At 48.9% G+C, this 25591-nt stretch overlaps 1 protein-coding gene across 1 annotated transcript; it reads left to right on the top strand.

Annotated features, from left to right (window-relative positions):
• Positions 1–156: 156 nt before the first annotated feature.
• Positions 157–24426, top strand: GID4 (GID complex subunit 4 homolog). Its single transcript, XM_042965950.1, has 6 exons — positions 157–546; positions 5857–5916; positions 11404–11511; positions 19026–19127; positions 21117–21247; positions 24087–24426. Exons 1-6 carry the CDS (start codon positions 358–360, stop codon positions 24148–24150), a joined length of 654 nt encoding a protein of 217 aa, XP_042821884.1. The 5' UTR covers positions 157–357; the 3' UTR covers positions 24151–24426.
• The last annotated feature ends 1165 nt before the right edge of the window (positions 24427–25591 follow it).

Genomic DNA, 25591 nt, shown 5'->3' with positions numbered 1-25591 from the left:
AGGGCTGCTCGCGCACCCCGCCACGTGTTTTCTTCGCCCGCCAATGGGTGGAAGCGCCGCGTGAGCCTGTTCCCGCCCCCCGGGCGCGCCCGAGCCAATCGGAAGGGTGGTGTGTGTGCGAGGGCAAGTGGGGAGGGGGACTCAGCTCAGGACAGGGAGGCCCTGCTCGCAGGTCCCGGGGTCCCGGTGGCAGCCGGAGCGCTTGGTCCGCAGGCGGCGGGCGGGTGGTCCCCCCTCCGCCCCCACCCTGCGCGTGCGCGCCCCGGCCCCTCCCTCCCTGCCACCCCCCTCGGCTCCCGCGCGGCGGCGGCGGTTCCTCTCCCCCTCCCCCCAGCCCTGGCTCCGGGGGACCCCGCGATGCCGGTCCGCACCGAGTGTCCCCCGCCGGCCGGTGCCTCGGCCGCCTCCGCGGCCTCGCTCATCCCGCCGCCGCCCATCAACACCCAGCAGCCCGGCGTGGCCACCAGCCTGCTCTACAGCGGCTCCAAGTTCCGCGGCCACCAGAAGAGCAAGGGGAACTCGTACGACGTAGAGGTGGTGCTGCAGGTGAGCGCCGGGCCGCGCCGGGCCGGGGCCCGAGGGCCTCCTCGCGGCGCTCACTGGCCGTGCCCGCCCCCGGCTCCTCGAGCCCGCAGCCGCGGACCAGGCCCTCGCCGCCGGGCCTCCTGCACCAGGCGCTTCACCCCCGGGACCTGCCCAGCTGGTGTCTCACACTTTCCAAGCCCCAACCCTGACCTGCCCCTCACACCGGAGCCTGTCGTGGGCAGCTCCTGGCCGACCCTGAACACTCTCCCAGACTCGAAGCCCGTGACCGGCCTGCCTGGGATCCGGAAGCCCCCTGTGACTGGCCACCCTCAGACCTGAGTCCTTCCTCCCCAGGACCTGTCGCCCCAAGATCAGCTCTCCCTCCAATCCCTCCCAGAACCTGAAGAACTCTCCGTTGGTTTCTCCTGCCTGGGAACCCTAGCCATGGCTGGGCCCGTGTCAAATTATCCCAGACTTGAGACAATCCTCCACCCCTCCCCTTTCCTCAGTTCCAGGGATCCTCAAACCTTGGGGCCCTCCTCCCGGGATTTCTTCCTTGGGAGAGCCTAGTGCCCCCTCAGACCTGGGAGCATCCTCCCTCCCTTAGCCCCTGAGCCGGAGAGCCCCCAGTCCACAACTGATTCCTCGCCTCTGGTTCCCCCTCAAGACCAGGCACTCACATCCTGGGTGCTGCTGGCTGGAGCTCCTCCCAGTCTGTTACGATCTTGCCTCCTGGGGCCCCCCACTGTCCCCCGGTCTCTAACTGGCACAGGCAACCAGCTGCCGGCAGCCCCAGGCCTCCTGCTCTAGGCTTCTTCTCATGCTCCCTATCTCCGTTCTCTGGCCACCTCCAGTCCCCTCCCAGTCTCCCTGACCTGTCTCCCCATACCTCCCCAACCCCTACCTTCATCTTCCTTCTCCTTGGCTCCAGGGGACCCTCTTTCTATGGTCTTAACTTTTATCTACACAGCCAGGGCTTCCTCCCGGTGTCTGATACCCATGTGCTGGGAAATCGAACTCACCCAGCATTATCTCTCACACAGTATTTCCTTGCTGTCTCTCTACCTCCCCCCCGTCTGACCTGAATTTCTAAGTACCTGCTGCCAGCCCCTGATAGCTTTGGAGCTCAGCTTTACCCACTCTGGCCCTTTTCCCACCTCACCCCTCTCATGCAAGTGGTAACGCACTTGATATTTTTTTCCCAGCGGGAGGAGGTCAACAGTAGTTATTACTCCTTTCTCTCCCCCTTCCCTGCAAAACTGTTCCTCCATAGCTACCCCTGCCTGCCTCAGGACCCACTTTCCTCCTCCCTTTGCCCCCTTTTTTCCTTGGCCTGACGCCCCACCTCCTAGGCTGTTCCCCAAAGCCCCTCCAAACGTCTGGTCCCTTGAAAGGCCTCACAAGAGCTCTGAGGGCCTAAGTGTGCCACCTTACTGCCCCCATGCGTGAGGACAGAACGTAAGCCGTGTCTTTTCCTTATGTGCCCTTGGCTCTTTAAAAATGTTAAATCTTAAACAGCCTCTCCTCTGAGCAAGTGGGTCTCCCACCCAAAAGTCAATGGGGATACATTTTATTTTTGCTAACAGCAGGGCATCCTTAACCTCTTTTTTCTTACTGTTTTGCGGGAATCAACAGTTTCCTCTTTTTTCGATTGGGAAAACATCACGTTAATCGTATCTTTGGTCTGTAAACTTAAGTCGCTATCATGAGCCATGATATTTATTATAACTGGAAAACTATTATGACTGAGCCATTCGTTCTCCATAATTAGATCTATGATAGGGTGATCCCTCTTCCCTTCTGCTTAAAATGTGAGAATTTACTATGAAGTAAAGGCTTTTTTTTTTTTTTCTGCAACAAATCATAAAATTCTGGAAGTGAGATCCTTGGTTGTGGGTCATGTTTGGAATGATCTTGAATTTGCACCCGTTGTTTCATTTGATGGTTTCCGAGGTGGTAGGGGACGACTTGGCAAGGGTAGCTAAGTGTCAAAGAGAAGTTGTCTGTGGTTCTTACAGCAGCCACCCCCTTCTGTCATGGGTGTGTTGTTTCTGAAGTCTTGTCAGATGCCCATTTCCTCGCGAACCAGTGTACGTGGTGATTGAGTTGGCGCGTGACTGGTCTCAGGGTAGCCCAGAGCGGAAACCTGGCTGATGGCTGGAACCCACTCCAGTAGGATGTCTTGATGGTGGGAGCGGTGGTCATGCCCAGGAATGCTGCCCTACTTCTGGGCCGGTGACCTGTTTGTCCATCATTGAGACAGTCAGTGGCATGTGACTTATTCCATCATCTGGTTTTACAGCCAGGACTAGTTTCTTAGACTCAGCCTTCTTAGAATACTTCTGCCTTTCATACCTCAGCCTCCTTCCTGCTTGCTCGCTCGCTTGCTTTCTTTTTTTCATAACAGCTTTATTGAGATATAATTCACATATCATACAGTCCACCCAATTTAAGGCGTACAATTTCAGTAGTTTCTAGTAGAGTCACGCACTTGGGTGAGCATCTCTGCAGTCCAACTTTAGAACACTTCCATCACCCCCAAAAGAAACACCACCCCTTAGCCATCACCCCTTCTCAACTCTAGGCAGCCACTAATTTTATTTTCCCTAAGATCTGCTTATTCTGGCCACTTTGTATTAAACGGAGTCGTATACTATGTGACCTTTTGTGCCTAGCTTCTTTCACCAAGTATAATGTTTTCAGCGTTCACCCATGTCATAGCATGTCAGTGCTTTATTATTTTGGGGGGGGGTGCATAATAATCCATTGTATGGACGTACAACATTTTGTTTATCCTTGGAGCAGTAGATGGATATTTGGGTTGTTTCCACTTTTTGGCTCTCGTGAGTAGTGATGCCGTGAACATTCCTTTTCGAGTTTTTATGTAGGCGCGTCCTCATTTCTCCTGGGTAGAAACCTAGGAGTGGAATGCGGGGTCCTATGGTAACTCTATGTTTAACATTTTAAGGAACTGCCAGACCGACGTCCAAAGTGCCTACGTCATTTTGCACTCCCCCCACCGGGCGATGAGGGTTCCAGTTTCTCCACAGCCTTGTCAACACTTGCTATTTATTTGTCATCTTTTTGATTGTAGTCATGCTAGTGGGTGTGAGGTGGTTATCTCATTGTGGTTTTGATTGGAATCTCCTTACTGGCTAACGATGTTGCACATCTTTTCCTGTGCTTTTTTGGAGCCCTTTCTTTCCTCGAAATTCCAGTTTAAAGAGCTCCCCCAGACCTTCGTGAGATTCTGACTAGGTTTTTGTTGTTGCTGTTGTTACTTTGACGACTCTGTTCCTCCTCTGCCATCCCAAGAGCCAAGAGTAACGTGAAGGCCAGGGTCACCGTGACAGCATATTAAAAAGAGCAGCTGTTGGACACAGCTGTGCTGTCAGACTTCCTTGCCTAACGTTTGCCTTGTCATCCTTCCCATGGAGATGCTGGTCCGTCGTTTGGTGAAAGTTCTCTGCGTCGTAGTGTATATGAGTTCACCCCCCCATCACCAAGATCAATTTGGGCAGAATGGGAGAGACCCGTGGTTGAACGGAGGCCAAACTGCAATTCTGATTCTCAGGCACGTGATAATCCACGCAAAATGTTAGCCAATTTACAGTTCAGTTTTTAATCTCATTAGCAGGTATCCTGGCCACCTGATACCCTTTCCAGCAGCTGTGAAGCCCCAAACTATATTGAATTCAGTGAGAATTGCTTACGTGAAATTTAAGGCCTCAGGTTAGAGCTGTGTGTCTTTTAATGAAAGTTCTTTGCTGAACCGTGTGAGTGCAGATCAGCCACTTTGGATGACGTCCAGCGCCGAGGCCCGGAGATGAGGATATTTTAAATGCTTGGGCGGTTTTCACATGGAATACCTTTGTCACCAGCACCGAACTGTGGGAGCGTTTTAGCTTTATCGAAGCCCATTTGCTTTGGTGCTGACCTCATCTGGCTGACTGCATTCATTACAGTTTTTAAAGATGGCCTTGGTATTTGATTTCTGGTGTAACTGGAAGTCGTTAAGTCCCCAGACCTGATAAACACCACCAGACTCTCCAAGTTGCTTAAAATGAGACCTCGCTTAACACGAAAATCTCCGCGTGCTGCGGCACCGGGGTGCTTTGTCTTGCTTTAATTCCGGGGGTGTGCTTTGTCCGTGAGCCCAACCAGCATGAAATCTGAAAATCTGCCTGTTGGGGATCAGTCCATCCGGATTTGGGTGAAATGGCTCATTTAGGGTGCACTCAGCTGTAGGTAGCCATACCCTTTTCGGAATAGTTAAAAGCAGGGGTGAACCTGTCATCTCAGGTTACAAGAAGCCTGGAGGTGGCTTGGTTCCACACTGGCTCATGCCGGGGCCCGTTTCCTTCCACGTTTCCGTGCTGCCCCTTGGCATTTCCCGGCCCGTTTCCCCTCAGGGTCTTTATGTGGCTGCCCTGGGCACCGTGTGCAGGTGCTGCCACCGTCACGGGAAGAAAGAGAGCCTCTTTGGAAGCCCCAGTCTTTCCCAGCAGCACCCAGGAGACTTACACACATACCTGATTGGTCACAATCGGGTCACTCACCCCGAAACTGATGACTCACAAGGGGACAGGGGCACGGGTTTGCCTTGCACCCGTCAGGCTGATCGGGTCTTGTGGGGGCAGGGTAGGTGTCAGAACAGGATCTGGGCCCTGCCAGCATGGAAAAGTAGGAATTTAGTTGTAGGGTAGGTACCGGGCCATGTCGCAGCAACCCGTAATTGGTATATACTACACCTCAAAATCTATGTTGCCTGTTACCCCTGTTTATTTTAGGCTCCTAACTCTTCATCAGGAGACACAAGCATTCATATATGAAATGGGCAGCGTGGCCCCTCACAGTATTTTCCATTCTGGGGTCAGCGTCTTGGTTCACAACTGCAATTTTTGCCAGAGAAGTCTTCCTAAGTTGCCTTGCCGGGATATGCTGCCCATTTCGTAAAGAAATAATGCGGGATTGTGCTGAGTATAAATATGGGCGAGGAGTACATTTTTTAGACCAGTCGGAGACCTGTGTTGAGCGGGCCGACTGTTCCAGAAAGGCCCTTTGGTCTCAAGATACTCAGCTGAAGGAGGTTGAGAGGGTCCTGAGATCAGGTAGCTTCTGAACAGGCACGGGGGCAGGGCGGGGCGGAGGGGACTCACAAAGGTCTCAAAGGCAGGTGAGCCCTGGCCGTGCTAGGCGCCCACCAACCTCCGGGCCTCCCTCAGCCCACCTGGCCCCTGACGGCCGGGCACATGGTTTTCCGCAGCAGCCCCAGCTGGTCTCCCAGTGGTTCCTCCGTTTGTAATGAGGCTGTGTGTCCTTTCTTTCCAGCATGTGGACACGGGGAACTCTTACCTTTGTGGGTACCTGAAGATTAAAGGCCTTACTGAGGTAAGCACTCACTCAGACGAACTAGAACTGGAAGGTGGACCGCGTGCTCCTTGTGCTCAGAGTGTGAAGGGCCAGCAGTCAACTCTGAGGCCTGATTAAAGTGCCCTGTTAAGTGTCGTTCTCATACAGTGAGCTCAAAGCATGTGGTTTTCATGTGCCCTGTTGGAAAATATACAGAGTCACAAATCTGTAGAAGTTTATAAATACATCGTGTTGTTACCAACACTGTTGATTTCATTTTTAATCCTTTCGTGGAAAAAAAAATGTGGTACGAACATGGCTACCACCCTCCTCACCTGCCGTCGGAAGTTTTAAGGTTTCTAAGGCAAGCATTAATCCTTCCAGAGCCAAGGTCTTTGGAATTCCTTAAACCTTTTAGTTCACTGGAACAATGAAAAAGTCATCATCCAGTTTCCAACAGGAGTAGCTGCTATGGAAATGTAGACTGTTTTCCTTTCCTTGAACCAACTTTTTACATCTCAGAACTCCTGGGAATATAGAAAACAAGAAAGAGCATCCTTTGTTTTCCTGCTGGTGAGTAAACAGGAAGAAGAAGGAGGGGGCTGGACTGGCCGCCTGACTCCAGCCCGACCTGGCTGCAGAGCCCTGTGGCCTGATCACTCCTCACTGTCTCCGTGGCCCAGCAGTGTTGAGAAATGCTCCACAGAGCCATAGAAAGGTCAGAGTGACCTTGTTGCTTTGCCCTTTACTGGTGCCATGGCTTTAATAAGAATGAAAAATACCCGCTCTGTCTCCTCAAGGGGCTTATCCTAGTGGGAAAGAAAGAATGTAAGAGTAAGAGGTCTAGACTATAGTATATTACAAATAGGGGGGGTGCTAACTAAGGCACAGACCATCCTCTGTCTTGAAACCATTGTTTCCATCTCTTTGATTCCATCCGGTTCTGCTTCTCTATTGGAAGTTTGAGACTTTTCTATGAAGTCTGGTGTTGACATGAAAAGATAACTACTCCTCCCTTCTAGAACGTTACCCAAGCTAGTAGGGGTAGAAAATGAAGGCAAAATGAAGGATTCCAGCCTTTGAGTTTGCGGTAGTAGGAAACAAAGTGAATAGAGTATACCCAACTCGTACAACAGGCAGCCAGATGCATTCACTGAGCACAGAACACGAACAGTTAACTTCATAAGGAAACCAGCAACATCTGTCACCTGGAATGTTAGCACTGATTCTAGAACCAGCCACTCTGGTCATAGGAAGCTGCACGGAAATGGCAGGTAGCATTAAAAATCCCCAAACCGTGTACAGAACCTCTGTGACGTTTCCATCAGGAGCAGGTAACCTTAACAAGGTGGGGGAAGCTCTGAGTCACGAGCAGCAGGCTCCCTGAGGAGCTGCTAGCTCGGCCCTTCGCTGGGGCCAGTTCGGGAAGGGGACTTAGGCTCATGACAGGGATGAGGAGACCATCCTCCTGGCCAGTTCTTCCCGCCTGCGCACGAGCGGCCTCACAAGCACATGGCCCCCCAGACTGGTCTGCGCCGGGTTGCACAGTGGACTCAGGTGTGGCGCTCAAGTGGCCTTGAATTAGAGAGAGGCGGCTGTGTTTCCGAGGCTCCTAGGACGTCAGGGTTCTTTGGATTCCATCTCTTTTAACAACCTTTTTAGTTGCTTTACTGACATACAGTTCACATACCACACAGGTCACCCATGTAAGATGCAGGGGGTGCCTGGCTGGCCCAGTCAGAAGAACATGTGACTCCTGGTCTCAGGGACGTGAGTTCAAGTCCCACGTTGGGCATGGAGCCTACTTAAAAAAAATAAAATAAAATGTACAGTTCATTGGCTTCTAGTACAGTCATGATGTGGTACAACTATGGACTCACCTTTGAAATTCTAAATCCAGTACGTGGTCACTGGACACGATCACTGAAATGCCAGAAAGGGTGAGGATTCTCTGAATGACTTTATACCCGTATTCTAAAATACAGCTATTCGTGTTTGTTTGCTTTAACATTTATAGTTGTTAGGATATCGAATATGTAATTGATTTTAATAAAAGCATTTAAATGGTTGAGTTTTAGCCATAGTCTTCCTCTTGTACACCACATGGAAAATTAACTTTTTTTTTTTTTTCAACGTTTTTTATTTATTTTTGGGACAGAGAGAGACAGAGCATGAACGGGAGAGGGGCAGAGAGAGAGGGAGACACAGAATCGGAAACAGGCTCCAGGCTCCGAGCCATCAGCCCAGAGCCTGACGCGGGGCTCGAACTCACAGACCGCGAGATCGTGACCTGGCTGAAGTCGGACGCTTAACCGACTGCGCCACCCAGGCGCCCCGAAAATTAACTATTAAGTTGGAGATCATTGGTCTCTTGGCTGCCTCACATTCACGAACGAGCACAGTTCTTACAAAGTTCGTGTGCCTTGTGGAAATGGAATCCCAGAATTGTGAAGAATGGGCATCAGGTAGCCTTTTCTTTGCAATTCTGAGCCCGCCACCAGCAGAAAGAAGGGACATTTCTAGGGAGGCCCAGAAGCTGGCACAGGGCCTAGGAGCCCAGCCTTGGGAGAGTCACGGCCAGGCCCTCCACTTACTCACTAGACAGGTTTGAAAGCTTCTGCTGAGCTTGTGCTAGACTTGCTCTGAGCCAGGCCAGGGAGATAGGTCACACTAATCAAACTCAGCAGGACTGATGTATAAACAAGAATGCTCATTTACTCCTTTCTAAAATGAGGTACATGCACGTTCCAGAAGTCCTCTCTGACTTAGTAGCCAGTGGGTGTTAATCCCCCCAGAAGGCAGGCCTACACGGAAAGCCAGACCCATTACTGGAGAGTTTTTGGTGGGCCTGTTAACTGTGCGGGGAGTGGTTTGGACGACTTAAATGCCACGACTGCTAGGCCCACTGTAGTAAGCCCACGCCTGTTCTGGGGGTGAGAGTGGGGGATGCTAGCCATGTCTCTTCTCTCTGACTCGTTTTTTTGACGACCTTCCCGCAGACAGAGTTTTTCCTTTGAGTTTATACGTTACCGCCACTTTGGCTGTAGTCAAGTGCTTAAATTTCCCGGTCCTGCCCTGAGAGGTAGTTCGTGGTTTTGGTAACTTCTGTACATATTGACTCGCACTCATTAGGCAGTATTTATTTTATTTTAATTCTCAGAGTTCGGGGGTACCTTGCAGTCACCCTTATCCACTGCCTGAGATATTTTTGGAGAGACGTCAGTGCAGAATCAGCTCACTAGGAAGACTTTCTATTTGAACCATAAGTATTTTCTTTGTATTGTAAGAGGGCCCGTTTATCATTTCCTTTTCTCTCTTGTGGAAGCTAAAAAAAGTTAAAACCTCAGAAAATCAATATGTATAGCTTTTCATTTAAAATCTCAAGCCTGGATGGCGTAGGTGGTTAGGCGTCCGACTCTGGCTGAGGTCATAATCTCACGATTTGTGGGTTCCAGCCCTGCGTCGGGCTCTGTGCTGACAGCTCAGAGCCTGGAGCCTGCTTCGGATTCTGTGTCTCCCTCTTTCCGCCCCTACCCTGCTCACGCTCTGTCTCTCTTTGTCTCTCAAAAAAGAAGAAACATTAAAATAAAATAATTTAAAATCTCAAGTCAGGTACTGATACAGAAGTTTCTCCCTTAGCAGTTCTTCCTAAAACAGATGAGGATAATTTATTTATACCTTTAAAATCAGGTTTCCATTTAGGAAATCTCCTCTTTAATTTCTTCACTCCGTATATATAAATACCTGAACGAGGAACCCGGCCACCGTGTCGGGGGTAAAGGGTTGAGGTTTGGTGGGGGGTGGGGGCGTTATGTATCTCAGAGTTCACTGTGAAGACAGCCGCCAGCCTCGGTGGTGGGTAGTGAAGCAGGCCCCTTCAGTCTGCTCCTGTGTGGGCGGGCGGCCATACTCTTTCCTGGGAGTTGCTATCTCTTAGCGACGTCCCCAGCTACATCATGGCAGGCCAAGCCAAGAGAAGTAGCAAAGCCATCGGAACAGATTTATTTTATTTTATTTTATTTTACTTTATTTTTTATATAAAAAATTTTTTTAATATTTATTTTTTTTTTAATTTTTTTTTTAACGTTTATTTATTTTTGAGACAGAGAGAGACACAGCATGAACGCAGGAGGGGCAGAGAGAGAGGGAGACACAGAATCGGAAGCAAGCTCCAGGCTCTGAGCCATCAGCCCAGAGCCCGATGCGGGGCTCGAACTCGCGGACCGCGAGATCGTGACCTGAGCTGAGGTTGGACGCTTAACCGACTGAGCCACCCAGGCACCCCTTAATATTTATTTTTGAGAGAGGGGGAGGATGAGCTGGGAATCGGCAGAGAGAGAGAGACAGAGAGAGAGAGGGAGGAAGACAGAGGATCCAAAGTGGGCTCCACGCCTACCACAGTGAGCTTGGTGCGGGGCTCAAACTCATGAACCGCGAGATCATGACCTGAGCCGAAGTCAGACATTTAACTGGCTGAGCCACCCAGGCGCCCCAGAACAGATTGATTGTAAACACACGTAGATGTTTGATGCAGAATAAGGGGGGCATACATAGCGTCTGAAGAAGAAAGTGGGACCTCTAGTCCCAAGGACATTAAGACTGTAACCCATGGTTTGCCAGGCCACTGACCACCATTACCGTGCTTCCAAGAAGCACCAGAGGCTGGCAGGCTGGGCTGAAGGGTTGGCTAGTTGGTCAGTCAGTTGATTGGGTTTTACAAATGCAGAGAAATGGTGGACTTATTAAATTGTTAACTTTTTCTTCCATTAGTATTTTTCAGAATCTTTGGTGCCTTCTTCTTAGCAGATGAACAAATAGCAAATAAAATTGACAAGAGCATTCTAAGCACCCAATTAGGATGGCAGCTTATTTTTTCCCGTTTTTGTGGGGTTTTTTTCCCGTTGTTGTGATTTTCCATTGCAGACGTGATTTATGTATATTTTCCCTAGTATAAATTGCCTTCGTTCATATGATAAAATTAAATGTTACTCTAACATATCAAGGTATTCTTTAAAAAAAGAACACAAAACAACCACAATGACAACCAAAAAAAAAAAACAAAACACAAAAAACCCACTCCCCGGACGGGCACAGGAGACAAATGACTGAGCTAGTTTGAGAACCAGTGGGCATGGCGTCAGGGAGACTGAGCTGTAAATGCTGTGATTGTGGAGCCTCCTGGGGTGTTTTTCTTGGAAAGTAAAGTCAACTTAGTTACCATCTGCTTTGTATCCTAGAATACTCAGAATTTACTTGTTCAGGTTCTTTTCGAGTGATTAGTACATAACAAACGAAGTCAGGGAAGGGTTCTCTGCTTCTGGCAAAGTTCATAACGTCCAAGAGACTTTGTGGGCACCTCCAATTCAAGCTGACTCCACAGCCATCGGCAAAGGGTTGTTGCTTAGCCAGTGAGACCATTTTTTCAAAGTCCTAGGAAGAAGTTAAAGAGCAAGGTTGCTTTTTCCTTTGGGAAAGGTTAAAACTGCTGTTCAACATCTTGTTTTGGTATTTGGGTTTTTACCATAGGAGTATCCAACTCTCACGACCTTCTTCGAAGGAGAAATAATCAGCAAAAAACACCCTTTCTTAACGCGGAAGTGGGACGCAGACGAAGACGTTGATCGGAAACACTGGGTGAGTAGGTGTTGGGTCCACTCTGGGCCGCCCACGCGCTGCCGGGAAGCCAAGAGACTTAGCTCTCGGGGTCTTATCACTGTGCCCCGTCCTGCTCACCTATCCACTGGGCTTCTCACCCCAGCTCCTGACGGACACACCCAGAATCAGCTGAAGTACCATCAGGATGTCACCGGAAATGCCAGTGCCCCTGCTTTTCGGTGTCAAAAGTGGAGTGTGTTCTAGATCACCAGTAGGGAGCACTTGGAGACAACTCATCGTCACTGCCCTCAAGTCTTTTCATTGGCTTTCACACAAGTTGTTGTGTCTTCAAAAATCCATTTCTCTACCTGTCAAAATAGCCTTCCGGTTTAGCTGACCAGGGCGATGATGAATTTTGGTTTAACACTAGGGAAGTCCAATGTGCTCACCCTCTACACCCACCAGAAATTCTTGTGTCACTAATGAAGATTCTAGAACTCTTCGTGCTTCCCACTGCCACTCACACCCGGCTCTTCAAGTGTCTCCTGATTCTGGCACGATACTCCTTGGAGAAAACTCCCGACCGCAGACCCTCATCTGGGTTAACATCACTATAGATTAGCTGCTTTGCTTATTAATGTTTCCTACTTGAGATAGGAAAGGAACATCTCTCAAATGTTGAGTTTCAGTTAAATTTAAGCTTTTAAAACCATTTTTTGGTGAGCTACATGTTTTGACTATTGTAGCAAATAGAACTGAAAGTCAGTCATTTGCGTGATACTAGAGAATACTGTAGAATACTGCGTAATACTGCGTAATACTCTAGAGGGTACTAGAGAATACTGTAATACTAGAGAATGAACGAGAGCCAAGTCTCTGGGGATTCTCAGTCGGGGGATCACTCAGTGGCTCAGTCAGTGAAGTGTCCGACTCTGGGTTTTGGCTCTGGTCATGACCTCATGGTTCATGAGTTGGAGCCCCGCATCGGGCTGTGCGCTGGCAGCTCGGAGCCTGCTTGGGATTCTCTCTCCCTCTCCCTCTCCCTCTCTCCCTGCCCCTCCCCTACTCGCTCGCTCTCTCTTTTTCTCTTAAAATAAATACACTTGAAAAAAAAATACTCAGTTGGGGAGCCCGAGAGGCACACGGTCGTGCGGGCATCAGAAAGTGGTGGAGGGCTCCTCGGTGCCGTCTGACCCCACCCTGCCCAAGGCTGGCTCTTCCTGCACGGCTCGACCCCTCACGAGGTGGCTCCTTCCTCTCCCAGACAGTCCCCGTGAGAATGATCTTCCCGATCTTTCTTGTACCGAATGACGGCCTGTCTCCCATCCTGCTTTGTTTCCCAGCTCAAATTGGTTCTGCAAAAAAGCAAGGTCTTTTGAGACTCTATGAAAAGTCAGTTTTAAGTTAGGTTGGCTACGAATTAAATACATAGAAAGCAACTCTTAATTTTCCAGACTTCCATTAGAATACTGGGAAATATCTGTTCCTACCTCTGTTAGGCTAACTTGAGATATTTTGAGTGAAAGAGCATCTAAGAAGGCCTCCCTGGGTCCTTCCCGGCATGCTCGATGGGGGAGGACCAGGAGCTGGGCCTAAGGGCTCTTCTTCACCCAGCAGTCTGGTGACCTGTGCACGACTCAGAGTCTCCCGTAACTCTCCCAGCCCATGCAGGAGTCCCCGATGCCCATGTGGGGCTCCTGGAGCTCTGTACTGCACCTCTGTCTGTCAGGGATTTGCAGCACCTGATGCAGGCCTGCCTCAGAGATATTGCAGGGTCCATTCCGGAACACTGCAACAAAGCAACCATTGCCATAAAGCAAGTCAAATGAATTTTGTTGGTTTCCCAGTGCATGTAAAACTTACCTTTATGCTACACTGTACTCTGTTAAGTATGCGATAGCATTGTGTCTAAAGCAATGTACATACCTTAATTTTAAAGTACTTTATTACTGGGGCGCCTGGGTGACTCAGTCGGTTGAGCGTCCGACTTCGGCTCAGGTCATGATCTCACAGTTCGTGAGTTCGAGTCCTGCGTCAGGCTCTGTGCTGACAGCTCGGAGCCTGGAGCCTGCTTCAGATCCTGTGTCTCCCTCTCTTTCTCTGCCTCTCCCCTGCTCATCCTCTGTCTCTCTCTCTCTCAAAAATAAATAAAAACATTAAAAAAATTTTTTTTTCAATTAAAAAATAAATAAATAAAGTATTTTATTACTAAAAAATGCTAACCATCCTCTGAGCTTTCAGCAAGTCCCAATCTTTCTGGTAGAGGGTCTTTTTTTTTTTTTTTCGTTTATTTATTTTGAGAGAGAGTGTGGGGGAGGGAAGGGGCAGAGAGAGACGCAGGAAGCATCCCAAGCAGGCTCCACGCTGCTAGAGCCAAACCTGATGTAGGGCTCAATCCTACGAATGGTGAGGTCGTGACCTGAACTGAAATCAAGAGTCGGATGCCTAACCAACTGAGCCACCCAGGCGCCCCACTGGTGGAGGGTCTCACCTGATGTTGATGGCTGCTGACTCATGAGGGTGATGGTTGCCAAAGGTCGGATGGCTGTAGCAATTTCTTAAAATAAGAGAACAGTGAAGTGTGCCTCATCGATTGGCCGACTCTTCCTTTCACAAACAATCTCTCTGCGGTGCGGGATGCTGTTTGATAGCATCTGACCCTCAGTAGAACTTCTTTCAAAACTGGAGTCAGTCCTCGCAAACCCTGCTGCGGCTTTATCAACTGAAGTCACGTGATATTCTAAATCCTTTGTTGTCATTTCAACAATCTTCATGGCATCTTCACCAGGAGTAGATCTTATCTCAGGAAACCACTTCCTTTGCTCACCCATCAGAAGCAACTCCTCATTCGTTCACGTTTCATCCCGCGGTTGCAGCCATCGGTCACGCGTTCAGGCTCCACTTCTGACCCTGGCTGTCTTGTCATCTCTGCCCCGTCTGCCTCCACTGGAGTCTTGAATCCCTCAAAGTCATCTATAGAGTTGGAATCAGCTTCTTCCAAACTCCCATTGATATTTGATTGTTTGACCTCTTCCCGTGAATCACAAATGTTCGTTCTTTTTTTTTTTTAAATCACAAATGTTCTTGATGGCACCTAGAATGGTGAACCCTTTCCAGAAGGTTTTCAATCTACTTTGCCCACATCCATCAGAGAGATCACTATCTATGGCAGCTATAGTCTTAGGAACTATACTTCTTAAATAAGAACACTTGAAAGTTAAAACTGCCCCTTGACCCATGGACTGCAGAATGGGTGTTGTGTTGGCAGGCATGAAAACAACATTAATCTCACGGTACGTCTCCCCCAGAGCGCTTGGGTGACCAGGCGCATTGTCAGTAAGCAGGAATCTTTTTTTCTGAGCAGTAGGTCTTAACGGTGGGCTTTAAATATTCAGTAAACCATGTTGTAAACAGATGTGCTGTCATCCAGGCTTTTTTCTATTAATAGAGCACAGGCAGAGTAGATTTTGCATAAAATTTTAAGGGCCTGAGGATTTTCAGAATGGTAAGTGAACATTGGCTTCAACTTCAGGTCACCCACTGAATTAGCCCCTAGCAAGAGAGTCAGCCTGTCCTATGAAGCTTCGAAGCCAGGCATTGACTTCTCCTCTCTGGCCATGAAAACCCTAGATGGCGTCTTCACCCAATAGAAGGCTGTTTCATTGAGTGTGGCCATCATCATGAGTTATCTTAGCTCGATCTTCTGGATAACCTGCCGCAGCGTCCGCATCAACACTTGACATTTCACCTCTCACGTTTACGTTATGGAGATGACTTCTTTCCTTAAACCTCCCAAACCAACCCCCGCTAGCTTCAGACTCTCCTTCTGCACTTCCTCACCTCTCTCAACCTTTACAGAATTGAGAAGAATCAGCCTTGCTCTGGATTAGGCTTTGACTTCAGGGAACATTGGGACCGGTTTGACCTTCTAGCCAGACCATTAACCCTTTCTGCACATTAGTAATAAGGCAGTTTTGAGGGGGCGCCTGGGTGGCTCTGTTGGTTAAGCTCCTGACTCCTGACTTCAGCTTAGGTCATGATCTCATGGTTCATGAGATTGAGCCCTGCAACGGGCTCTGCATGGAGCCTGCTTGGGATTCTCTCGCCCTCTCTCTGCCCTTCCCCTGTTTGTGCACTCTCTCTCTCTCTCCTCTCAAAATAAATAAATAAACATTTAAAAATAAACAGACAAGTAATAAGGCTGTTTCGCTTTCTTATCATCCATATGTTCACTGGAGTGAACTTTTCCTTTCCTTCAAGAACTTTTCCTTTGCATTTACAACACGGCTGTTTGGTGCAAGGGGCCAAGCTTTCAGCCTCTCTTGGATTTCGACATGCCTTCCTCAACTAAGCTTAATTGTTTCTAGCTTTTGATTTCAAGTGAGACACGTGCAACTCTTCCTTTCCCTGGAACACTTCGAGGCCATCGCAGGCTTTTTAATCGGCCTCATTTCAGTATTGTTACGTCTCAGGGAAGAGGGAGGCCTGAGGAGAGAGAGACGGATGGGGGAACAGCCAGTGAGTGGAGCAGTCAGAACACACACAACATTTATCAGTTAAGTTTGCTGCCTTATATGGGCCCCCAAACAATTGAAATAGTAATATCAAAGATCTCTGTGGGGCGCCTGGGTGGCTCAGTCGGTTAAGCGTCTGACTTCGGCCCAGGTCGTGATCTTGCGGTCCGTGAGTTCGAGCCCAGCGTCAGGCTCTGTGCTGACAGTTCAGAGCCTGGAGCCTGTTTCAGATTCTGTGTCTCCCTCTTTCTCTGACCCTCCCCCGTTCATGCTCTCTCTCTCTGTCTCAAAAATAAATAAACGTTAAAAAAAAAAAAAGATCACTGATCACAGATCGCCATAACAAATAAAATAGTAATGAAAAAGCTTCAAATATTGCAAGAATCACCAAAATGTGACACAGAGACACAAATGCTGTTGGGAAAATGGCACCAATAGCCTTGCTCGATCAGGGTTGCCAGGAACCCTGGCAGTTTGTAAAAAAAAAAAATGCAACATCTGCAAACAGCGATAAAGTGAAGTGCAATAAAACCAAGACTGCCAGGGCACCCGGCTGGCTCAGTCAGTTAAGCGTCCGACTTTGGCTCAGGTCATGATCTTGTGGTTCATGAGTACAAGCCCCGCATCGGGCTCTGTGCTGACAGCTCAGAGCCTGGAGCCTGCTTCAGACTCTATGTCTCCCTCCCTCTCTCCCCCTCTCCTCTCATGCTCTAGCTCTCTCTTTTTCTAAATAAACATAAAAAAAAAAATAAAAATAAAACTGGACTCCCTGTAAACTAGATTCAGAGGCACTGTATTATTTCATGCTCAGGTTTTTCTGAATGATAATAAAGTTGGTATCATGGTGGTACCATAAAGTCCAGATTCCATAAACTCAATCTACTGAGGATAGAAATACATGTGTGACAAATTCTATGGGTTAATAATTCTGTATCTTAGATTTTATTTAAGGTGTAATTCTTATAAAATTATCGCATGCTTGTTTTTAAGCATTTGAATAAGTAGAAAAACAAAAGGAAAAAAATCATCTATAATAATAATACCGAAGCTAAAACAAGTATTGACCTCTTTTTTTTTTTTAAATAAAAATAGGATCATGAGACACAATTTTGTAATCTATTTCTGGTGTCCCTTTTTTTTTTAATATTTAATTTATTTTTTAAATTTACATCCAAGTTAGCATATAGTGCAACAATGATTTCAGGAGTAGATGCCTTAGTGCCCCTTCCCCATTGAGCCCATCCCCCCTCGCACAACCGCTCCAGTAACCCGCTGCTTGTTCTCCATATTTAAGAGTCTCTTCTGTTTTGTCCCCCTCCCTGTTTTCATATTATTTTTGCTTCCCTTTCCTTACGTTCGTCTGTTTTGTATCTTATAGCCCTCATATGAGTGAAGTCATATATTTGTTTTTCTCTAATTTCACTTAGCGTAATACTCTAGTTCCATCTAGTTGCAAATGGCAAGATTTCATTCTTTCTGATTGCCCAGTAATACTCCATTGTATATACATACCACATCTTCTTTATCCATTCATCCATAAACGGACATTTGGGCTCTTTCTATACTTTGGCTGTCGTTGATAGTGCTGCTGTAAACATTGGGGTGCATGTGTCCCTTCGAAACAGCACACCTGTATCCCTTGGATAAATGCCTAGTAGTGCAGTTGCTGGGTCATAGAGTAGTTCTGTTTTTAAATTTTTGAGGAACCTCCGTACTGTTTTCCAGCGTGGCTACACCAGTTTGCATTCCCACCAGCAGCGCAAAAGAGATCCTCTTTCTCTGCATCCTCGCCAACATCTGTTGTTGCCTGAGTTGTTAATGTTAGCCATTCTTATAGGTGTGAGGTGGTATCTCATTGTGGTTTTCATTTGTATTTTCCTGATGATGAGTGATTTTGAGCATTTTTTCGTGTGTCGGTTGGCCATCTGGATGTCTTTGGAGAAGTGTCTGTTCATGTCTTTTGCCCATTTCTTTGCTGGGTTATTTGTTTTTTGGGTGTTGAGTTAACCCTTTATCTGGTAATGTCATTTGCGAATATCTTCTCCCATTCGTCGGTTGCCTTTTAGTTTTGCTGATTGTTTCCTTCGCTGTGCTTTTTATTTTGATGAGGTCCCAATAGTTCATTTTTGCTTTTGTTTCCCTTGCCTCCGGAGACGTGTTGAGTAAGAAGTTGCTGCGGCCAAGATCAGAGAGGTTTTTGCCTGCTTTCTCCTTGAGGATTTTGATGGCTTCCTGTCTTACGTTTAGGTCTTTCATCCATTTTGAGTTTATTTTTGTGTATGGTGGTCCAGGTTCATTCTCCTGCATGTCGCTTTCCAGTTTTCCCAGCAACACTTGCTGAAGAGACTGTCTTTGTTCCATTGGATATTCTTTCCTGCTTTGTCAAAGATGAGTTGGCCATACGTTTGTGGGTCCATTTCTGGGTTCTCTATTCTGTTCCTTTGATCTGCGTGTCTGTGTTTGTGCCAGTCCCATACTGCCTTGATGATAACCGCTTTGTATACATCTTGAAGTCCATCTGGTCTCGTTTTTTAAAAGAAATTAATCGTATATTACCCACTTCCTGTTTCTTCTTCACTAGCTGGCCCCAAGCCACTCTACTCTGTCAGAGGACCCCACTGTAGTAAGCCCTCTCTCCCCCTTCGGTGAGACATGCTGGCTCTCAGTTGTTCTGCATGATTCTGTTGCTACTGTTGACTCCCTTACAGAGATGTCACTGGTCATTCCTGGCTTTGTGCAAAGGTGTCCTGAGAACGGGCCCCCCAGAATAGTATCCATTCCCAACCCGGAGCCTTTCCTCAGACAACATGAACTAGGCAGGCGTAGCCCCATGATGACTCAGCTGGAGTCCAGCTCTGAGGTCCTTGGTGGGGACCTTGGGCTCCCCTTCCAGGCCTCGGCCTTTGCTGCTCTGGTCAGGCCACCTCCAGCAACTGGCACGCGTTTGCAAAGGCAGTCGCCGCCGGACACAGAAGGGTCGTTCTGACACCAGCCTCTCCCTCCGTAGATCAGTTCTCATGCTGTGTCTTTTGCTTTCAGGGCAAGTTTCTGGCTTTTTATCAGTATGCAAAATCATTTAATTCAGATGACTTTGATTACGAAGAGCTGAAGAATGGAGATTATGTCTTCATGAGGTGGAAGGTAAGGCCCCACCCCAGGCGGTCTTCTGGCTGTGCCAGTGCCTGCGTTGGACCCACCGCCCCAACTGCCCTGTCCTCATGCGGTGCCTTTAACGCTCACAGAAAGCGGGCACAGCTCCAGGCCACTCTGGCAGACTGCTGCCCTCCCAGATGGTTTCTCTTTGGTTAAACTGTTTGGTGGTCAGCTGACGAATTCGTGGCTAGGGGGTGGTCCCCCTCGGTACCTTTGACCGTCCACGTGGAGTCCTCCCAAGTGTCCTGTGGATTCAGGGGAGAACCAAAGTCAGTCACCCATCACCTCCGGTTCTCAGCCACAGGCTACGACACCCCCTTAAGGGACCGCTCCCTCACCACGTCCTTGCTGAAGGCTCGGTGCTGTCTCAGCTTGTCTGGTTCCCTCCAGCTCAGGAAATGAGGGACCAGGAATGGAATTTGGGTTTTCCACTCACCAGCCCTCAGAGAACTGCATCTGGCTGGACTCGATAGATTGGCTTTGGGGCTGACAAGGCTTTTGTGTTCCCTGTTTTGATAGCATGGTATTTACTGTGTTCCAGCTCCAGGATAGCACAATCATGAAGCCAGTTTGTGAAATCACTGTGTGAACGGACACCTGCTTCCAACCCCTGGTCCCCAATCTGCGGGGAAAAGCCGTTTTATCTTGAAATCTTGCCAGCTTTCTGAAAAGCCAATCATTTAGAGTAGTGATTCCCAATCTTTTTTTTTTTTTTTTTTTTAGTATTTATTTTTGAGAGAGAGAGAGAGAGCACGCGAGCGAGCGGGGAAGGGGCAGAGAGAGAGTGAGACGCAGAATCCGAAGCAGGCTCCAGGCTCTGAGCTGTCAACACAGAGCCCGACATAGGGCTCGAACTCATGGACCATGAGATCATGACCTCAGCCAAAGTCGGTCGCTTAACCGACTGAGCCACCCAGGCGCCCCAGTGATTCCCAATCTTTTGCTTGTATAGCTAATTTTTTTGGGGGGGGGGAGGGGGGATCATCACTTTCTGAGTGGACGCTTGCCAGGCGTGGAGAGTCAGGGCGGGGTCCTGCCCTTGCAAGCTTGCCATCTAGTGGGAAGTGTGCCGGTGAAATAACATGTTGGAAGAAGTATCCTCCAAAGTTCTTATTTTAAAATTAATTTTAAAAACTACCATTCAGAGGTTTAGGAAAGGAAAAGATGGGAGTGTTTTGGAAAAAAAAAAAAAAAAAAAAGAGTTGAGCACCTGGGTGGCTTGATTTTGGCTCAGGTCATGATCTCGAGGTTTGTGAGTTCATGCCCCACATCGGGCTGTGCACGGCCAGTGCAGAGCCTGATTGGGATTCTCTCTCTCCCTCGCTCTCTTCCCCTCCCCCACTCTCTCTTTCAAAATAAACTTAAAAAAAAAGAACTTCTCAGGGTGACTCACTGTGGGCCTTCAGGAGACCTCCTGGGGCCTTGGGGCCACCGACTTCATCTTACTGGGACAGTAGGTCCTTTCAGCTTGGCTCTAGCCAGAGATAACAAGCTTGCCTCTTCCCAAGGTGCTGTTCTGATGGCTGTCGCCGAGGCGTAGAGCTTTTTCAGGGGGTGTTATGGGGTGTGATTCACCTTCAGAGTGAAGTGACTTGCTGTTCTAGAGGTGATCAGGAACCTAGCACCAGTTCCTGGGGTGGAGCAGAGAATTTCTCTCCCTGGGTGGTTCTGTCTGTGGGCTCTGAAAGGTAGGTAGGTATCGATTCACTTACGAGATATGTAGACCATAGGACCTTCTCCTCACTGCTGATCTCAGTGAGCTCAAGACACAGGCTCCTGTGTTAGCATCGAGAATACTCGAGCAACACACGAATGCTATTGGCAGGTTGGGTTGAAACGCACATGTTGGCCATTGTCCAGCAAGTCTGGGCAAGGCCGTGTGACAGTGGAACCTTAGAAGCACCTGGAGGCTAACAAGGAACGCCAGAGGTGGCCGGGCCACACCGTCGGTTACTAACCTCCTCCGTCTGTGTGCAGGAACAGTTCCTGGTCCCAGACCACACGATCAAAGACATCAGCGGTGCTTCCTTTGCTGGGTTCTATTACATCTGCTTCCAGAAGTCGGCAGCCTCCATAGAGGGCTACTATTACCATAGGAGTTCAGAATGGTAAGGAACCCCAGAGGCGCAGGGGGCGGCTTGCTGCTGTCCCCCTGGCTCTCCCTTGGCTTGCCCAACCAAAAGAAGACCTCTCCCCTGTCTCTGCATAGCTTTCATGCTCTGTCTGCATGCAGAGGGCCTCTCCAAGCGACCTCAGTTGCTGGTGTAGGGGCTCCCGTCCCTCTACACGGAGCAGAGGAAACAAGATGAAAGTGAAGTGTAGATAAAGGAACGCATTGCTGACAGCTTTCAAGCAGTTCTGTGTTATCAGCAACGTTTCTCCCAATCTCGCTGCTCTTGTATTTCCTCCTAAATTTCATCAGTAACTAAAATGTAAAATCCAACTATGAATTTTGCTGGGGTGAATTTTGCTGCCAGCAGCCTTTTCGATTTTGTGGCCACATCCCTCAGATGCTGGCCCCACATGCACTTGATCTCGGTCTGGTGACCTGGGGTCCCCCCGTGGAGCTGGCGGTCCTGCCCTGTGTCTCACCTGAGGTGAAGGACTGAATGCCACCTCAGGCGCTAGCTTTCGTCACCTCTTGGGGGGAATCTCCTGCCTCCTCGCTGCTTCTCAAAGCACCCGGCCGTACCTGAAGAAGGAACCATATCATAAAATACCTGGTTTCCTCTCTGAATGTAGAGACCCCTCATGCCCTTCCAAATTTTTCACACTTCGGTGACTTGTAAGTGATGCCACCCCAGCTTGACTCAAATTCCTTGTTCAGTGGCAGCACAGTGATACCTGCAAATACGTGCCCGTGGCTCAGTGCAGTCTCAGCGCCTCTGAGAGCCACAACTCTTAGGGTTTCAGTAGTTGTTCAGTTTTCAAATGAGTTTTCAAAACATGTTATATCCTGTTTTAAATGACAGCTTTATTGAGATAATTCACACACTATTTGGTTTGCTCATTGAAGCTGTACAGGTCAGTGGTCTGTGCAGCCATGACTGCAGTCAATTTTAAAACATTCTCATCGCCACAGGGAGAAACCCTCGTAACCCCTTGACCATCAGCCCGACTCCCCATCCCCTCCTGGCCCTAGGCAACCACTCATCTACTTTCTCGCTGCGTAGATCTGCCCGTTCTGGATATTTTATATAAATGGGACCATACACTATGTGGCCTTTGTGTCTGGCCTTTGAAGCTTCAGCCTCGTTACAGCAGGTGTCAGCACTCCCCATTTTTGTTGCTGAATAACTTTCCATGGTCTGGATCCACAGTAGCCCCTCCTTATCTGCGGTTTTGCTTTCCGGGGTTTCGGTTACCCGCGGTCAGCTGTAGCCCGGAAGCAGACGATCGTCCTCCTGACAGTGTCAGAAGGTCAGTGGTAGCCTAACAGCCCGTCACAGCGCCTCTGTCACTCCGTGTTTCGTCTCCTCCCGCCCCCATTTCGTCATCTCCCATCCTCACGGTACAATAAGGCATTTTGAGGGAGAGCCCACGTTCCCATAACTTTTATCGCAGTAGATTGTTACAGTTGTTCTATTTGCTGACTAGTCATTGTTGCTAACCCCTTACGGTGCCTAATTTATAAGTTGTGCTCTGTCACGGGTATGTATGTGCAGGAAAAACCATACCATACGTACGGGGCTCGGTACCATCCACGGTTTTCGGCATCCGCTGGGGGTACCTGAGCGTATCCCCCACAGATAAGGGGGGGGGGACCACTGTACCACATTTTCCTTCTCTGTTCATCAGTTGCTGGGCACTTGGGTCGTCTTCACCTTTTGCCTGTTGTGAATAATGCTGTCGTGAGTGAGGGTGTGTAAGCATCCGAGTCCCGGCTTCCAGTTCCTTTGGGCAGATACTAAGAGTGGAATTGCCGGGTCATATGGGAATTCTGTAACTTTTTAAGGAACCACCTCCCTGTTTTCCAGAGCAGCCGCACCCTGGTACATTCCCACCAGGGCCCGAGGGCTCCAGTTTCTCCACATCATTCCCAACGCTTGTTATGATGTCTTTACAATTACAGCTCTCCTAGCGCGTACGGCATCTGCAGGCGTCGTGTGGTTTTGATTCACATATTCCGATGGCTAATGCATCATCTTTTCTTGATTTTTTTGTTTTGTTTTGTTTTTTGCTGTTGTTGAGAAATAAACTGCTTGTTCCTGTGCTCCTCCTCACTCCTCTGTGAAACAAGTAAGAGGAGAGCTGACGTCTACCCCATCAGCTCGGATTGTCCCTGGGGGTTATCATCCCCTTGTGTGGATTGTCCCGGCCGCCGTTTCCCTTTCATCTGCTTAGCTCCTCGGAGCAGCCTGCCGACGGGGCAGAAACATACACGTCAGGGCTCTGATGTTCTCAAAGTCTAATAGCCGTGTCTAGGGAGGCGAGAAAATGAAGCCAAAGGGTCAAATAAGATTTACGGTTAGCGAGGAAGTTCTCTCTTCCATGGCCTCTTTGCATTGCATGAGAAGCGGGGTGTGCCTGTGTTACCCGCGAAGTCCCGAGGGTGCTCCAGCCTGACACACGGGGGAGCTGAGGTGCTGGCCGTGGGAGGCCGGGCAGCGTGGCAGGTGAGGATGAGGCCCGGGGGCGGGCCTCGGTCTGCATCTCTCCCACAGCGTACTCCGCCTCTCCTTTTACAAGATGTACCATGGTTGCTTCATGGTCAGAGCAAAAGGGAAAGGCCTAAAAACAGCTCCTCTTACCCCCATTCGGGAGGATTAACCGAAGAAACAAATAAAACCAGAGTTGGTTCAGCTGACGAGATCTGAGATGAATTTGCGTTCCGGTCCGAGAAAGTGGCCTGTCAGGCGCTCCGGTGGCAGGGAGTTTTGGACATCCTTTGTTTGGTTTTCAGGATGCTCAGACTGCCTCCCGTTTCTCTCTTTTCCCACATTGCAGGTATCAGTCACTCAATCTAACTCACGTTCCCGAACACAGCGCACCCATCTACGAGTTCCGGTGACAGCGGTTCAGAGCAGGAACCAAATAAAACTGAACTTGGCAAAAAAAGAACTCTGCCAAGAAAATCGTGTACCTGCCAGAAGCAGGAGAACGTGTGTTCCTGTTTCTTCACGAGCAGACTCGCATCAGAAAGCATGAATGTTAACCCACAGAATCCAAGGAGCATGGCCAACCAACGGCAGGTGGAGGGAGTGTTCTCTGTGCTTCCTCCCTCTCTGTGGCAGTTTGGTCTTAATCTGTTGTAAGCTACCTTAAATGCACTTTTCCTTCCTGCACAGCTAACTTCTGTATCACTGAAAGGCCCATTCCTTCCTCCGTCCCCACCTCCAGCCGAGCAGAAGGTCAGCCCCCCCAGTCACCCTCAGCCTTGGTGCTCAGTGGTCTCGGCCCAGGCCCCAGCCCTGCGCCCCCCACCCCCAGTTGCTCAGTCCGGTAGCTCAAGAGAAGGCAGAGCCCCAGCACACGTGTGCCGCCCCCTCCTCCCCCCCCCCCCCCCCCCCAGAGCTCTGCGCAGGGAATCGGTGACCAGCAGCACCCGCCAGTGAAACGTGAGGCGGAGGCCGATTGCTTAACGGGGTCCGCTGGCACTGCCCAGCCCTGCAGCGGTCACACTAAGCTAGTCAGTGGCTGCCAGGTTCTCTGGGCCTGCCATTGGGGATCACTAAATTTCAGGCTTCCAGATCCCTGGCAGGAACGGATTCCAGTCCTGCTTACTCAGCACGTTTGCTCCAAACTTTTGAACTTGAGGGCAATACTAAACTTAAAAAAAAAAGAAAAAAGAAAAAAAAAAAAGAGTTTTTTTATTACAAAATTATTTTTATGGTCCCTTTAACAAGGACCCTATGGCAAATGCACAATTATTCAGAATTACATTTTTATCGTTTTCACATTGAAAACAGCAAATGTTGACTTAGTAATTTTTATACCTATATCTATATGTAAATGTATATTTAATCAACCAGCAGTTTAAAACTAGTCATCCTGGTACAAAAGTTTTGCAGCATTGCATAAATTCTAGTGCTAAACTTGAGAGCTGTTTTTTGGGGCCAGTTTAGCATTTGTACCTCCTCCTTTTGCTACTCAGAACAGCAGTGCTTCGTGGCGACCTTTTCCGTCAAGCAGAAGGGGCCGTCATTCTCCTAAAACAGCAACTCTAAAATGTTGGGGTGGGGGAGGGGCGGGAACGCGAACACGCTCGAAGAACTCAAGGCTCACGTGCCAAAGTGTGTGTGGGGGTGTGGGGTTGGGGTGGGGTGTGGTTTGGGGTGGGTGGGGGGGGGAGTTGTTTTTTTGTTTTTTGTTGTTGTTTTTTAATGTTTAAAAAGCTTAATAGGTTGGCATCAGTGGTAGACCGCAGAGACAGGCCGGGCTTTGGGGGGCATCGCGTTTGCTGGCGGTTTACAAGACTCATTCAGAACACAAGACAGAAAGCTACAGCCCAC

The sequence above is a fragment of the Panthera tigris genome, chromosome E1 (assembly GCF_018350195.1).
Source record: "Panthera tigris isolate Pti1 chromosome E1, P.tigris_Pti1_mat1.1, whole genome shotgun sequence".
Lineage (NCBI taxonomy): Eukaryota > Metazoa > Chordata > Mammalia > Carnivora > Felidae > Panthera > Panthera tigris.
This window is presented reverse-complemented; position numbering and strand designations above follow the sequence as displayed.